This window comes from Mya arenaria, chromosome 12 (assembly GCF_026914265.1).
Source record: "Mya arenaria isolate MELC-2E11 chromosome 12, ASM2691426v1".
NCBI lineage: Eukaryota > Metazoa > Mollusca > Bivalvia > Myida > Myidae > Mya > Mya arenaria.
Genome location: NC_069133.1, coordinates 27,239,139 through 27,256,389, shown reverse-complemented (window position 1 = coordinate 27,256,389; position 17,251 = coordinate 27,239,139). Strand labels below are relative to the sequence as shown.

Genomic DNA, 17,251 nt, shown 5'->3' with positions numbered 1-17,251 from the left:
AATTTTAGAAAAATAAGCATAACGGAAAATGAAAAATAAAACACACAAGTGAATGGAAATAACTGCAATTGTAAGATAATGCTATTGGTGTGTATAGTAACGTAGTCAGGGCAATAACTCTAACTTAGGTCACTTTTAAATTATTATTATTTATTAAAATTACCTCCCTTTAAAATATTGAATATGTCATTTCCTTGACGAGAAGCATTCGTTCGCAAAACTGTATAAATTTTAGGAAACCTCGAAACAAACTGTTAAATGGGAAATGCTCTCCGTCGAATATTAATAAATCTGTACCGTTGGTAATTTATATACCTATACAAAAACATGAAACTGAATTCGTACAACAGCTTGAATCTGTCTGTATTCAGTTAAATCAAAGAGAAAGCGGCTATTAATAATCTGAATATCCAAATAACGATAGCCCTGGAGTTGAAGATCTACATATCACAGAAAAAGGCACTCTCAAGAAACTTTGTTCATGCATATATCAAAGACAACGGCTAGTATAGTACATCTGTCCATTTGGGAAAAAAGGTGCCAATCAACTTACACAAGCCATTACCTTTATTTCCTAAACATAAATAATTCATAGACCGTTACCTTATTTCATTTGCTTTTCACTGCGGCATTTCCACCGAAACGCAACTTTTTTGTAAGTGTTGAAAATCAAGTACACTCAAATAGGTGTATATAAGACAAATGGCCATAGCTAATGTTTTTCTTTCCACGTACAATTGTCACCGTGCCTCTTTATGGCATAAAATGTTCCCACCTTAAAGGTACTAGACACCAGATAATATACAATTGCAACGGTAAATGATAATTGTAAAAAAAAACTTCCATAAACTTGATATTGTTATGTTTAACGCATTGAATCTTTCTGACTGATGTATCACATCGCCTTTGACATATGTAACTGCCGTGGGATTAGCGTGTGTTTTTTTTTTCAATTTGAATTTCACTGGGTTTGTCTACCAAGTAAATACAAGTAAATTTAAAAATGCGTCGATATATCTATCTCTCTACTAATCATGTGACTTTCACACGCCTAATATACAGGCTATAAACTGGGAAACCATTATGCGCTATTTTTAAACGGGGTTAACTCTGCTGCGACAGCGACAAAATATTCTTTAATCATGACGTATTATCGCCCTCATACTAGCTTGTATTGACAATACTAGGCTTGTTTTGAGGAAACACTGTATTTGTCGATTTTCGGACCAACTGGTGTTTAGCCCCTTTAAGTCGCGATGTTTGTAACAAACGAGTGTTGTTGTAAATCGTGAACACTGAGACAGTTCATCAGTCTTATCCGGTTTACCATAGGCACAGATTTAGGTCCGCACATAAACGATCTTCTAGACACAAGGCAATGTTAAAAGCGAAAATACGCGATGATTGCTTTTCATAGAGATAAATTATTCAAGGAAAGACTTAGGAAAATGGTCTAACTTGTGGGAAATGAAATGTTACGCAAAAGTTCTACATTCTAAGTGTTCGCCAGAAGTCAACTTAAGACTTTCGTGCAGCCAGCTTCTTCTTAAAACACCATGCGTTATCTACTTATATATAAAGGGTATCTACCAAGTCCTCCATAAACACTGGGAGAAGAACTGTAACATAGTTCACACATCAACAAAGACATTTATCTGATGGAATAATATATAATATGTATAAGAAACAGTGACGTCCGCGAAATCGGAGCACCTCTCAAGTGTCCGAAAACAACCTCGAACGTATACTGCATTAGTAAAAACGGTTCGTAAAACTAATATTATAAATCAATTGTAGTGCTAAAGGTGGAAATATCTTTTACTAGCTCAAGGTAAAATTAATTTCCAGTGTGTATAATTGGATAAACAATTAAGATTCCCAAGAGTAAAGTACTAAGGCTTGATTCTTGAAATTAATATGCGATCTACTTGCTGATGCATTCTGACATTGTAAACCGTTCTTTTACATCCAATGTTATTTTCAATGGAAATGACTGAGGTGTTCTATTGACTTCCGCGTTTACAGAATACCATATTATTGGTTTTGGATGCATTAAATTTAAGACCTCATATTTTACAATATGTAAAACGAATTTTCATATGGTGTTGAATTTCAGCAAGCGACTTTAATCGGCAAACAGAAACTTTATCAATAAAACACAAGCTATGCTTAAATTAGAATTCACTCTATCACTTTTAAAACCATTTCATATTCTCAAACAAATAGATGCAATCAAACTGGGGACATAATCTGCCATTGGCGCAATCCAAAAGCATACCGATACCTTAAATAGTCTGATGAGCATGATTTTACACATGATCTAATATTAGGATATATATATGGAGTAACATTCAATAATTATTTTTCATCAATACCACATCAGTTGATAATTTTTTAACCTCGTTGCATTTTTTCTAAATAGTATCAAAAGCTTCACTATATCGACAAATAACATGCATTCATATGTTTGCTCTATTGCCATCAGTAAGGATATAGCACCAACTGTTGAAAAACAACCCTAACGAAATCCGAATTGGGTGTATTCTGTATTTTCTGGGTATAATATGGCCATCACCAACAGATTTAATGCTCAACGTTAATTGAATACAGTGAAAACAGTATTTCCGGTTCTTCTAAAACAACGCCATGGTGAAACAGATTTTTAAACATATTCCGAGCGGCCTTTATAAATGGAAACTTCCTCTGGGTCCTTGACTTTTCATTAAATAAAAATGATTTGATATTTTTTTTAATATTATTTGAGTTGATAAAATAATTAAGATTCTACTTATTTAAAACACTTATAATGGACATTCTAAAGTAATCTAAAAACTCACATAAAATTAAGCGAAGCACCAAACTACTATCACGAAACCTATCTAATTTCAACATCTACTTCTAGTGCCACTCGCAGATGAAAATCTACGGCGCCCGATATACCGGTAAAATTCCGGCCCAGAAACCATTCTGTATAGAAGTTCAATAGTTAAAATGACTGTTCCCTTGCCTCTATAATGGTGGCAACTGCTTTTACATAAACGTCTGCTCTATCCCCTATTAGGCAAACACCTACAACATAAATCGAAATGTCTAAACCAGACGCATTTCAGTATAGAACTTCAATAGTAACAGTCACTGTTCCATTGTCTCTATCAAGATAGGAGCTTCTTCGCATAAAAGTCTGGTTCATGCCTTTAGACAAAAACCTACAGCACAAAACAAAAGGTCCAGGCCAGAAGCCTTTCAGTATAGAACTTCAGTAGTTACCCTAACTGTATCATTGCCTCTTTCATGGTAGGTACTGCCCTCACATGAACGTCTGTGTCATCTTTAGACAAAAACCTACAGCACAAAACAAAAGGTCCAGGTCAGAAGCCTTTCAGTATAGAACTTCAAAAGTTACCCTAACTGTATCATTGCCTCTTTCATGGTAGGTACTGCCCTCACGTAACCGTCTGTGTCAACTCAAGACAAAAACATACACAACTGAAAATAAGGTCCAGACCAGAAGAAGATACAATCAGTATAGAATTCCAATAGTGACAATGACTTTTTCCTTGCTTCTATCATGGCAGGATCTTACCTTACATAAACGTCTGTGTAATTTCTAGACAAAAACATACAGCACGAAAAAAGGTCGATACCAGAAGCCTTTCAGTATAGAATTTCAATAGTAACAATGACTTTTTCATTGCCTCTATCATGGTGGGAACTTTCCTCACATACACGTCTGTGTAATTTCTAGACAATAACAGCACGAAAAAAAGGTCGATACCAGAAGCCTTTCAGTATAGAACTGCATTAGTTACCGTAATTGTTTCCTTGCCCTTATCACGGCAGAAACTTCTTCACATACACGTCTGCTTTATCCCTATACACAAAAACCTACAGCAAGAAGTGTCCACACCAGAAGCCTTTCGGTTAAGAACTTCAAAACTTACAATGACTGTTGGCTAGCCTCCAGAATGGTAGGAACTTCCCTCACATAAACGTCTGTTTCATCTCTGGACAAAAACATACATAACGGAACAAAAGGTCCTGACCAGAAGCCTTTTAATGTTACATTGAGTGTTCTCTTGTCTATTCAATCGTAGGAACTGCCTTGATATAAGCAGCTGTTTCATATCTTTAAACAAAAACCTACAACACGAAACAAAAGATGCAGACCAGAAGTATTTCAGTATAGAACATCAAAAATTACCTTGACTGTTCTCTTGCCTCGATTATGGTAGGAACCACTTTCACATAAACGTCTGCTTTATACATAATTATAGAACAAATCCTACAGCACGAAACAAAAGGTCAAGAACATAAGCCCTCAGTATAGAGCTTCAATATTTACAATAACTGTTCACTTGCAAATACAATAGTATGAACTGCCTTCACTTCAACTCTTGTTTCGTCTCTCAGGACCCGCAAAGCTTTAAAGCAAATACAAAGTATATTCCACACTTACTGAGTTACTTTTTCCTGCGAAAATCCCTAATCACATAACACCATAACGTTCTGAAAACCGAAAACCAAACGCGTTAACTGTGGCACAAAACCTTTTTGTCTTTTGTTCGAACGGATTGGAAACACAAGTGTTACGGACTGACTTCCAACGTCAACACACAGGAGAGGCATGAAACCCACATGTTGAGAAATGATAATTATCAACTTAAGTCCCATCGGTGTGAATAAACAGACGTGTACTTCAAGACCTTCCAACGCCAACAGAGGATATACCAGAACGCCACAAGGTGAGAACTAAAAGTTAAGACTTATTCAGTGAGTGCCGATTTTGTCCCAGTAATGTGAATGACGTCCCATTCCACACTACCGCTTACAAGACCAATGAATCCGGCACTCGAACAAACCTATCTTTTACAGACGCACGGGAGAATACTTGTAATAACAACAACCTATTTCTGCGTCGCTTGATGCAACATGGCTTTTACATGAAAGTAGTTTGTAAATTCCAGCTGATGATAATAAATGTCCCTTTGCAACCTTTTACTAGTCTGGACAAGTATTCAATATAAAGCTTTTCTTTATCCATTTAGCTGCACTCTCTCATATTGACCATTTTGACAGTTTTTTTATTTTGTGTCTTGGAATTAGCCACTTTTTTGTGTAAATGTTTGGAAACCAGTGATATAAGACTACTGACAAAAGATCGGTCGCAGTTTTTCATATGAATGTATCATAAATTATGTGTTATGGCTAAAAGCGTTAGTAGCACTTAAATCAAAATGAAATTAGCGGCAGTTTTTCAAACAATTGGGATCTGTTCTATTTTGAAGTATCTTGCATTACTAAATTGAAGACATTGATGCTTAAAACAGCTGATTCTGAGAAAACTTGTTTTAAAAATGTCAAAACTCTGAATTTGTGAAAGTGCAGCTTTTGATACTGAGTCCAATCGAAGCGGTCGGAGAGCCTCGGACATTTACCATCGAATAGAACCTCGGACGTATATGGATGGTTTACAATGTCAGAATTCTTTACATTTATCTACGCTGCAAGTAGAGTGCGTCGTAATCTAACTTGAGTAGTTAAATTTAACTTTTCCCTTTATCGTTTATGTTATAATACACTTCACTGGCAATCAACTTAGTTTTACAAGATACTCAAATAAACACGACAATTAATTGTTATTATTATTTAAAATTGTACGAACTACTTCTACTGATGAACCCTTGTTTTCGATAGAAAATGGCCGAGGTTATTGAATGCAATTTAAGGTTTTTTGGCCCAAGAGAAGTTACAGGTAACATTTATTTAGTAAATCGTAGTATTCAAAAGCCTCAAATATATATATACCTAGTGGTGTATTGGTAAGACTTGAATAGTTTAAGGTTAGTTTAAACAGTATTTATTTCAAATTTACATATACATGTTGTTTTAACAACAATACAAATAATAAGGATTGGAAACAGTTATTAAAACTAATCTAAATTCCTTTCCTAATAGTTATTTAGATCAATAAACTTATAATATTCAAATCCGACCAAGATGCTTAAAATAAGATGCGTGATATATTTGCTAAGATACTGTTATCATTTCTAACACATGCATGTAGCTATATAACAGGTTTATCATCTCATGCATGACACACTGCCCCCGACACTGAACACTTTCCGAACAGACCCGATCAAGCATCGAATCTTCTTGAACTTGATATAAATCTCTGCACACACAGAAATATGTCCTTGTTCTGTTAAAAGTTAAGCGATCGTCACCGAAAAGTAATTTATGAATGGTTGGTGCACAAAGAAGGTCATTGAAACATCGCTGTCTCTGGGTTGAGTATAAAGGGCATATCACGAGGAAAGGGGAAGCATCTTCAATTGCGGTGCATGTACACAAAGGGAAGTAAATGATATTTTTTCTGTTAATTGCATGATTTGGTTAGGGCGCGAACCGACATTGTAAAGTGCAGATTGTTTTGGGGAGTGTGTTTGAAGTTTGTTTTTCAAAGATTGGACTGTTTCCGAGTGTCTTGTTGCTACTGGAAGGGAGTTCCTATCTCGGACTGTAGCAGGAAGAAATGATGACGCATTTGACTGGGTGCGACAAACTGGTAGGGGAACGTTTTCAGAGTTTCTAAGTAGATATCTGACCTGAGACTGGTAGGGAATCAACGACGATAGAGATAGATATTCTGATGTCATGCCTTTACTCATCTTATAAAAAGAACATGCGTTTTTTTTCATCTAATTGCAAGGGTGTCCCACTTCAAATCAGCAGTAAGACCCTGTATGTTACACAGTTTAGTGGCACCAGTAACTATCCTCGCTGCCTCGGTCTAAATTGCCTCGAGTTCACTCTGTTAGTTAGCACCACAGTTGTCCAAGATAACGTCCCCATACTCCCAAAAGGGACTTATGAAGCTTATATACATTTTTTCAAGGCAGGCACGAGAAAGTATGAATTGAAGGAAACATATGATACCCAATCTTTTGTCGAGAACTGAAGTGATATAACCATTCCATTTAACATCATCAGAAAGGCAGAGACCAAGATGTTTGTGAGAACGAACACTTTGAATTGGAGTAATGTGCATAAACAAAGGGGGTGAATCCCTCTAGCACGTTTCCTAGAGAAATTAATTGATTCTGTTTTGGAAGGATTGCAAGTGACAAGCCAATAAGTTGACCAAGTAAATAGTTTCTGAAGATCAGCATTGATTACAGCAGCTGAAGCTTCAGGTGGCTCGACCACAATGTATAGGCTAGTATCATCTGCAAATAAACGAACGTTAGCTTCAATATCATCAACGATGTCGTTTATATAAATGAGAAAAAGAAGAGGTCCGAGAATAGAGCATTGAGGCACTCCCGCAAGCACATCAGACCGAGATGAGGAAGAATTTGAGACAACGCTCTTTGTTTCCTACCGGAACCAGTTGAAAAGATTCCCTCTGATGCCAAAAGAAGACAGTTTGTGAATTAGGCCTCTATGCCAGACTCGATCAAAAGCCTTAGATATATCACAAAAAAGGCTTCAACTACTTCCCCTCATCAAGAGCTTGACATATTTCTTTATAAAAGAAAGTAAGTTGATTTACTGTAGAATCCCCTTGGATAAAGCCAGACTGATGCGGTGTAATGAGATTGTTGCTGACAAAGCCTTAGCTATATCACAAAAAAGGCTTCACCTACTGCCCCTCATCAAGAGTTTGACATATTTCTTTATAAAAGAAAGTAAGTTGATATACTGTAGAATCCCCTTGGATAAAGCCAGACTGATGCGGTATAATGAGATTGTTGCTGACAACGTAATTGTAAAGCTTTTTTGTGAATACAGCGTTCCATAAGCTTGCCTAGACAGTTTAGGGTTGGTAGAAAGAAAATAATTGGGAATGATTCTATTTTCAAGAGGATGTTATCGGCCTTGTGAATAATTAAACACAAACGCAACCCAATGTCCGCATAGCTGTTCAAACTGAATAATCAAAATTAATGAAACAGCAAAAGTATGTTCGTAGAATATACATTAACATCGTTCAGGCACTGTCTTCGATGAAATGTACCGCCTACGAGAATCATGATGTAGTCGATTGTGAACTAGATTGACTAGTCAGAAACTTGTTACAGCATTCTATGAATGTTTAGTTAGGTGACTGAAGAGCCTAAGCGACTCAAAGCGACTCGTTAACTCAATATGTGAGAAAATGTTAATATTATGCACCATTTTTTTCGCCATTTCATAACATAAATAGTCAGATCTTCCTCAATGGAACAATCCTAGACCCCCACTTTCGCTCTTCACTTTGAAAGAATATTACTATCGGTTCTGTGAAAGACGGCGTACGTCCAATATTGCGCGCCGAATAAGCACCCTACACCTCTAACGCAAATTCCTATGTAGATCCGCAGCTGCTCTCGAAAGTCAATATGAATGCTTGTCTCTGTTGAGACAACTTAGAAGTAACAATGTACAGTTGTGTTTGGCCGCGAGCAAGAACCTCACTACATGTTCTCTTTTTAATTACCTCATAACCATGTGGTCACAAGACAACGGAGGGCAACGCAAAAAAAACAACAAAACTTGCTAGATAACTTATAGTTCCATAGTCAATAGCTACACATTTGAGCAATGTTTATTTAAACATGGAGAAATTACCGTGGATTTCTTGAACGTTACTTCGTTTGTATTGGAATATCCGTTTTGTTAGCAGTTTACTTGGTTAATAATAGTGGGCATAATTGTGATGTTTCAAACGTGGAGTAGCGGTCACAGATGTCATTCTCAAACGGGGTGTAGTGGTCGTATGTGTGATGTCTTAATCGTGGCGTAGCGGTCACAGATGTCATGTCTCAAGCGGGGTGTAGTGGTCGTAGGTGTGATGTCTCGATCGTGGCGTAGCGGTCACAGATGTCATTCTCAAACGGGGTGAAGTGGTCGTATGTGTGATGTCTTAATCGTGGCGTAGCGGTCACAGATGTCATTCTCAAGCGGGGTGTAGTGGTCGTAGGTGTGATGTCTCAGTCGTGGCGTAGCGGTCAGAGATGTCATGCCTCAAGCGGGGTGTAGTGGTCGTAGGTGTGATGTCTTAATCGTGGCGTAGCGGTCACAGATGTCATGTCTCAAGCGGGGTGTAGTGGTCGTAGGTGTGATATCTTAATCGTGGCGTAGCGGTCACATATGTCATGTCTCAAGCGGAGTGTAGTGGTCGTATGTGTGATGTCTTAATCGTGGCGTAGCGGTCACATATGTCATTCTCAAGAGGGGTGTAGTGGTCGTAGGTGTAAGGTCTCAATCGTGGCGAAGTGGTGATGGTTGTCATGTCTCATGCGCGGCATAGTGCTCGTAGGTGTGATGTCTCAAGCGCGGCCTTGTGATTATTGTTGTAAGCGTGTCGTAGTGGTCATGGCTGTAAGCCTGCCGTAGTGGTCGTAGGTGTAAGCGTGTCGTTGTGGTCATAGTTGTAAGCGTGTCGTAGTGGTCATAGTTGTAAGCGTGTCGTAGTGATCATAGATGTAAGCGTGTCGTAGTGGTCATAGCTGTAGGCCTGCCGTAGTGGTCGTAGGTTTAATCGTGTCGTTGTGGTCATAGTTGTAAGCGTGTGGTAGTGGTCATAGTTGTAAGCGTGTTGTAGTGGTTGTAGTTGTAAGCGTGTGGCAGTGGTCATAGTTGTAAGCGTGTGGTAGTGGTCATAGTTGTAAGCGTGTTGTAGTGGTTGTAGCTGTAAGCGTGTGGTAGTGGTCATAGTTGTAAGCGTGTCGTAGTGGTTGTAGTTGTAAACGTGTTGTAGTGGTCATAGTTGTAAGCGTGTGGTAGTGGTCATAGTTGTAAGCGTGTGGTAGTGGTCATAGTTGTAAGCGTGTGGTAGTGGTCATAGTTGTAAGCGTGTTGTAGTGGTCATAGTTGTAAGCGTGTGGTAGTGGTCATAGTTGTAAGCGTGTCGTAGTGGTCATAGTTGTAAGCGTGTCGTAGTGGTCATAGTTGTAAGCGTGTCGTAGTGGTCATAGTTGTAAGCGTGTGGTAGTGGTCATAGTTGTAAGCGTGTTGTAGTGGTCATAGTTGTAAGCGTGTGGTAGTGGTCATAGTTGTAAGCGTGTGGTAGTGGTCATAGTTGTAAGCGTGTGGTAGTGTTCATAGTTGTAAGCGTTGGTCATAGTTGTAAGCGTGTTGTAGTGGTTGTAGTTGTAAGCGTGTGGTAGTGGTCATAGTTGTAAGCGTGTCGTAGTGGTTGTAGTTGTAAGCGTGTTGTAGTGGTCATAGTTGTAAGCGTGTGGTAGTGGTCATAGTTGTAAGCGTGTTGTAGTGATTGTAGTTGTAAGCGTGTGGTAGTGGTCATAGTTGTAGGCCTGTTGTAGTGGTTGTAGTTGTAAGCCTGACGTAGTGGTCGTAGGTGTAAGCGTATCGTTGTGCTCTTAGTTGTGACGTTTTAAAACGTTAATATTGATTATTTAATCTAATTGTTTAACTATTGTCTCATTACTTTAGAAATAAGTACAGGAACTGGTGAATATTTTATTTCGAGGAATGAAATATAAGATTATGTAAGGAAAAAGGATTTGAACCATTATCATGCAAAATGTATTAATACAAGAGTGTTTAGAGCATACCACTATGATGATTACGTCACGTTAATTGAAACTAACTTATTTATTTAACAAAGGTTGAAACATTAACATATGCTAAATCACGGGTCACAGACGTTGGCACGATATTGCGCGAGAGTATGGTCTTGTGTAGGTAGCAAAAACCCGAAGGACACCCCTTGTCCGGCTTGGTAACCGCAAACCAAAATATTATACCACGGTGCGACTTATGCTGGTGTATGTGGTATTGGTATTGTTTTATTATACAGAATACTTTGTTTATAATTAAAGGGCTCAATTAAGACTAAAATTAAATTATGTTTAGCAATAATGTGTTGCATGTTATGTTCAAAATTAGAATGAAATATTAATCAAAAGTTCTAATTCATATAGTTTACCTCTTAAAGGCCTAGTTTAAGGAATGTTTGGCATGATAATCCCCTGCTGTGCATCTCCTGCTAATTGCATTGGTGTCAAAGTAGGGGCCAATTCCTGTGTATTCGTTACTGGCTTAGGGCCATGTAGGGTCCATTTTTATTATAAAACAGCAAAAACTGCACAGCAGGATACTCAGATTAGGGATCTGATAAGACAATAAGGCAATAAGATTAAGATCAATTAACAAATACATGGTTTCTTTCTTTCTTTTTTTGCGGGGGGGGGGGGGGGGGGAGGGTCACTTATACAAGGCTTTAACTAGGCCTTTAACATTATTAATCCGCAAAACATGGATATTGATTTTTTTGCTGACGCTATTGAACAAAAATAGAGGAAGGTGAAAACTGATATTGTTGAGATTTCTTTTGAGAAATTCTCCGAACAGTTAACGCAGATTTAAGTATTGTTTACAGTGAAATAAAAACTAGATAAAAATGTTTATTGGCCATAAGGGGGCTATGATGGCTCTAAATCGGTCTTCGAGTACCAATTATTTGCAATATAATGCACTCGTATTCGGAAACAGTAATTTACCACAAACAATGCTTCACGTAAAAAACCTTGGTTTGTTCGACTTTTTTTCTATAGAATGCAAGATATAAATACCTTTATTTTATGTCGGGTTTACAACGGAAAAACATTAGTTAGATGAGGCATAAAGCCGGAATAACAACAGAGGAGAGGACTGAAATAGAAAAATCACAACATGTGTAGGCATTCAATACTTTTACTGGGACATTGCAAGTATTGTATTGATAAAAGCAACCGTATATAGAAATTTAACTTTAACGATTGTAGCATATATATCTAAGGTAAAACATCCATTATTAGGATGCTAAGATGTGTTAACGCATGTTGAACATTAACATTGAGATTATTTCTATGTTTAATTTAGATCGATTAACCATTATATTATTTTTACATGGATTCCTTTTTTTGAATAACACCATAATGACGTTTCCTCTATGATATTTGATATCATATTTTTTTATTATGATTATATATCAATTTTATTAAATAACATACTATCAATCTAAAAAAGCTTTAGGTAAAAAAAAATAACTTAACATTTTGTTACTTTAAAATGAAATTTTTTCATACAATTAAATTAGGTTAAACATTGTGTGATTAACCAATGAAGTTATGAACACGCACATTTGAATTGTATAAATTTACATGAATTGTGCAGAGCAAGAATAACATTACATCGAAAGTAAATGTTGCAAATATAGTATACATTGATATTAATATAACCGGTAGTCCTTCATTCTTTGTAATCAATAGCTGCGAAGAAGCCTGCAAATACTGTACAAACAGGATACTATTTACAAAATATAATACATTATTATTTCATTAATTCAATAATACCTATATAATAAATAAAATGGCTGTAAGCCTGACGTAGTAAAAGTTTACATTGGCTTACACATTTATAACAGACCGGCAGCAGTATATAATACAATAGATTATTATTTCATTAATTCAATGATACATCAATAATAAATAAAGGGAATAAAGGGTTACATTGGCTTGCATATTTATATCAGACAGGCAGCAGTATTAAATGCAACCAATACCCTGTTGAAAGACCAACACTCAACAAGAGACAACACCTTTAAAGCTGCACTCTCACAGATTGCACGTTTTGACAACTTTTTTTTTATTTTTTGTCTTGGAACGAGCCAATTTTTGCAAAAATCTATGGAAACCAGTTATATAAGACTGCTGACAAAAAAGCAGTTCAAAAATTGATGTTTTATGCATTTTTCTTAAACCATTAGTAACGGTTTAAGCCATAAAACATTAATATTCGAACGGAAATATGAAACTCTACGATCTGATTTTTGTCAGCAGTCTTGTATCACTGGTTTGCAAATATTTACGCAAAAATTTGCTCTTTCCAAGACAAAAAATAAAAGAGTTGTAAAAATGGTATATCTGTGAGAGTGCAGCTTTAAGGCAGCACATTGTCAATAAATCGTCATCGGTAAAGGTTTCGGAAAACCGCTTTTGCACGGTGATTGAATACTATAATCACATTAAATACACAAACTGCATCTAAGAAACCCAACCATAACAACGAAATGTTAAATAGCTTTGGCATTTCTGTAAGAATTGGAAAGAAAGTACAAATGTTGTGTCCGTGGCATACGTATTGCATAAGAATTGAAAGGTTAATGTATGGCAAGTTGTGATTCATTCTTGGTAAATTGCTTAAAAAGACGCCATCTAAAATATGTTTTCATGAGATGATAAATCAGCTCAGAACACTTAAAAGAATTTATCTATTTCGCATTTGTGACACCGTTGGCCTTATTGCACTACGTTTAACACAACACATTGATACATGTTTCTAAATTAGAATCTTAAGCAAGCAAACACCGTTCATGTTTTATATAATGGAAAAAGAGGTTGTTGCTTGGAAATAATTGTGCATACGAAGTTTGCCCTTGCTTTTGACTCAGTGGTCTAGAAATCGTACAGTTCGACCATCTCCGGCAAGTTCCAGGATACACCTGGTAAATGAGCTTCAAGATATACGAACATGTGATGTGACCGCCGGCGATAAGCTAAATAATTATAACGCTAAATAGACCCATTTGATAACGTAAACAATGTAATTAAAGGTAGGGTTTGATTCGTGTTTTAATTATGCTTCTTGAAATTTCAGGACCATACTGACGCTACCTCTCCCCCCTCAAACATTTAAATATGTTCCTTGACGGTTGATAACACACATAACACCTTTCAATGAGGCCGCCGCCTTGATTATTTTTAATGACCAGTATTATTTTCCGAAGTCATTTTTGCTGGATAATGGCCGAGGTGTTACGATAGAGCGGTCTAGATTTTGACTGAATGTAATCAGTTTAAGTTGAATATAATGGTATAATATAAGTTATCATGTAACGATAACTGAATAGCAAATACGATTAAAGAGTTGAAGAGGCTGGTTCATATTTGATTGAAATCTCTAAATTATGACAAGGCTAGATACATATTTGATATAAAATTTTATCTAGCTGATATCAAGTGAAGACATTTACGAAGATAACTATTAATTATTTGACATTGAATTGAGAAATGTATTTAGAACTTGACCGGGTTAAGAATTGCTTCTGTATGTCCTAATATAAAATATTATCCATTAACACGGTCATAGATATGCTAGTGTGTATTGTGACTGATTCAAATAAAAAAAAAGTTTTATCGTTTATTTTACGTCTGGAGGTGGTTTCGTCGATTCTTTCCATCTGAAAACTATATCAACAAACGACAACATGGCGGGCAGTCAGCAAACACGTGTGTTGAAACACCATTTAGTTAAAACTGGCAAACGACCATCTGCGGTATCATTGTTTTGAAGAATTGTAGAAATAATGGCTAGATGCAGAAGCTCCATCATGTTGATGAAACTGTGCACATACCATGCGTTTGTTACTTCAAGCAAAACTTTCAAATCAGGGTAAACCCCCTAAACACTTGAAACCAAAACTAACGTTGTTTGGTTACAACAAAAACTACCTTAATGTTGAAATAGAAAGCGGTTTCACTATCTTGCCCTTGAGTTAAAACCTTTGGTCCGGCATTCATAATATCCCAATTTGACTCCAATGCTGTTCATGGACATTGGCCTGTCTCCGGTTTTGTTCAATGATTGACCTTTGATAACACCGATTTCAACCAGATTTTGGACTTGCCCGAACCAATATTTCACTTATATAATATTACCATATATTATACCTCACATCCATTTGTCCCTTCTTTATATATATAATCTCGATCGGTCCGTATATCACTGTATTTTGATGAAAATCCATTTTTATGACGTCAGCGGTCCATATTATATTTTTGGCCGGTCCGGACCTCGCCAAAAATGTAATATGGACCGCTGACGTCAAACGATTGGTTAGTACGGCTTGCTATTTTCACAACGGCGAAAATTTGTCGCAAGTAAACATTATCAGATTGTTAAATAAAACACATTTAAATCGCTTTTAAAATATTGCCTTGTAATGAAAAGTGTATTCGGGTCATATGGCATTATAAGGACCGGTCAGTCAGCCCTCGAAGGTGTATGGACCTCGGCTAAAACTAGGACTGTTTGTTAAGAAATAAGCACGATATCAAATTTGAAATATTTAAGTATAGAAAAATTATTTATAAAGGTGACACAGTTAACTTCAGATAAAGTGTTAACATCTTGGCAACATGCATGTCACTTTGTGTATGTTTGTACACAATACAGCGATATTCATACTTAATAAACAATATCATTATTGAAAGAAATCATATGTTTAACCTGCTACCTAGCATGTTTTCTTTTGTCACCATGCAACCAGACCCACAACGTTTTCTTTTGGCCTTATTATAAGGTATGCGGGTATAACCACGTTCATAACAAACCCTGCTGTTTAACATAATTATAATTTATTGCCTTATATAAGAAACAGAACCAAAAATAATAAATATAACAAGCATAGTAACTACTTGTAAATAATATGTAAAGGCATATCAATGAATACTGATTATTCTCGCAGATTTACCACTTTCTTCTGCATAGAATATAATCTGGTCCTTGATTTGTAAGTCTGCTCCCCTCGAGGCACTCAACTGTCCTTTGGGCTGCATGTTATTTGGCACGGGTAACTTCCACAACAAACTACTGGTACCCTGTCCACCATTTAGAACTGCAATAATATAGTTATTAGCTACAGTGCCAGAAGGGCATTGCACACCTATAACGATCACATCATCTGACCCATCTTCCTCACGTGTTAGCATTATGTTGGTAGTTACTTCGACGCCTGTATTTAACAGCTTGTTAAGGTCAATAGATTGATTAACCATTCCATTTGCTTCTAGCTTTAGTAACATTCCCTCAGCAGTAGATACCCAAATATATGCATTCAAACCAGAAGTGTCAGGAGACATATAGGTATCGGGTTCAAATGTTGCCATGTGGGTGACGTGTAGGGAGTCGGAGCGAAACGTGCGCGCTACTGTATCGTTCATGTCCTGGAAGATCCAGAAAGTGTTACGTGATTTTGACAAAGACATGTATGGTGGTGGCAGTGTCACAAACACACTGTTGGAAGAATAATCCCACATCACGTTCTGTTTCGAGTTTATGTTGTCGGTTATTAGCTGGATGTGCTCCTTCCTTTTCATAGTCCGGCTTTGTTTATTTTTGCTATTTGCTCTTTCGAATTTGAAGTTATCATCCTCCATCTCGAAATTGTAAGACCATGCAACAGTCATTATGTCTGCTGGTCGATTGTTTATATCAATCGCATATAGTCTTTGAAGATTTAGAATCGTCGGGTCGTACGAATCTACTTCTGGTACAAATTCAGTCAGTAGATAAAACCTTTGACCACTCACTACAGGCTGGGATATAGGTAAAAAGGTACCATTTGTATTCTGAATTGTGTCGTTGAGAAATATTTCAGCTACCGGAATTGCATTTGTTAGACGCACAACTAAGCCACCTTGTTCACCAACTAGTAACAGGAAGTCAGTTCCAACCAATTGCATGCTAAACATTGGCACCAAACCATAACACTTTATGATTGGATACGTTTTACCGTCGGCGTCGTAGTGAACGAGTTTTCTCCCGTCGGACCCTGTGACGTCACCATAGTTGTCGAGGAGAGGAAGTGTCGGAAAGTGCAGCAGGCGATCACGCCAATGGACCGTTCCATTCTGAACAAACAGGCTTACGTAGCCTTTGTCTTCTTTAAACGGTCCATTTGATAGGCACACAATATTGACACTGTCAGCAACACAGCCGAGCGGGTTTGGCACGGGGTCCAACGTCAGATCGCTGATCCAGCTGATGGACGCATTTTCTCTTGGAACCTTGAGGTAGAGTGAAAACGATCCACTTGGTCGACAACCCCAGATGGGACATCCGTCTACGAATAAGGTTTTTACATTTCCAATCAAACTTGCTAAGACACAACCGAAAAATAACAACTTCTTCATGCTTGACAAGTTTGTTTCAAACTGACTCTTTATTGGACAAAGAATACGATAATCATTCAGGGTCATAGTATTGATAAAACACTGTCATTATCATATATGATAGTTGGAATATATAAACTTGAACCGGTAGTTGGACTTCATATCAATTGAGATAAGATGTATATAGAAATGTAGTTTTATAGTTTTATTTCATAATACAATAGACAATATGTCCATGAGTATACATATTATAAAACGTACATTAATTGTTATTCAAAATAAGTCATAGGTCGTAAGACATGATGTATTAA

General features: G+C 36.9%; 1 protein-coding gene across 1 annotated transcript; it reads right to left on the bottom strand.

Moving 5' to 3' along the window:
- Positions 1-15,415: 15,415 nt before the first annotated feature.
- On the bottom strand, positions 15,416-16,966 carry LOC128212359 (uncharacterized). Its single transcript, XM_052917778.1, has one exon. The coding sequence runs from the start codon at positions 16,959-16,961 to the stop codon at positions 15,489-15,491; it is 1,473 nt and encodes a 490-aa protein (XP_052773738.1). The 5' UTR covers positions 16,962-16,966; the 3' UTR covers positions 15,416-15,488.
- Positions 16,967-17,251: the final 285 nt, after the last annotated feature.

What these genes read in the sequence shown, in the direction of transcription:
- LOC128212359 (XM_052917778.1), bottom strand. Translation starts at nt 16,961, where the DNA reads ATGAAGAAGTTGTTATTTTTCGGTTGTGTCTTAGCAAGTTTGATTGGA.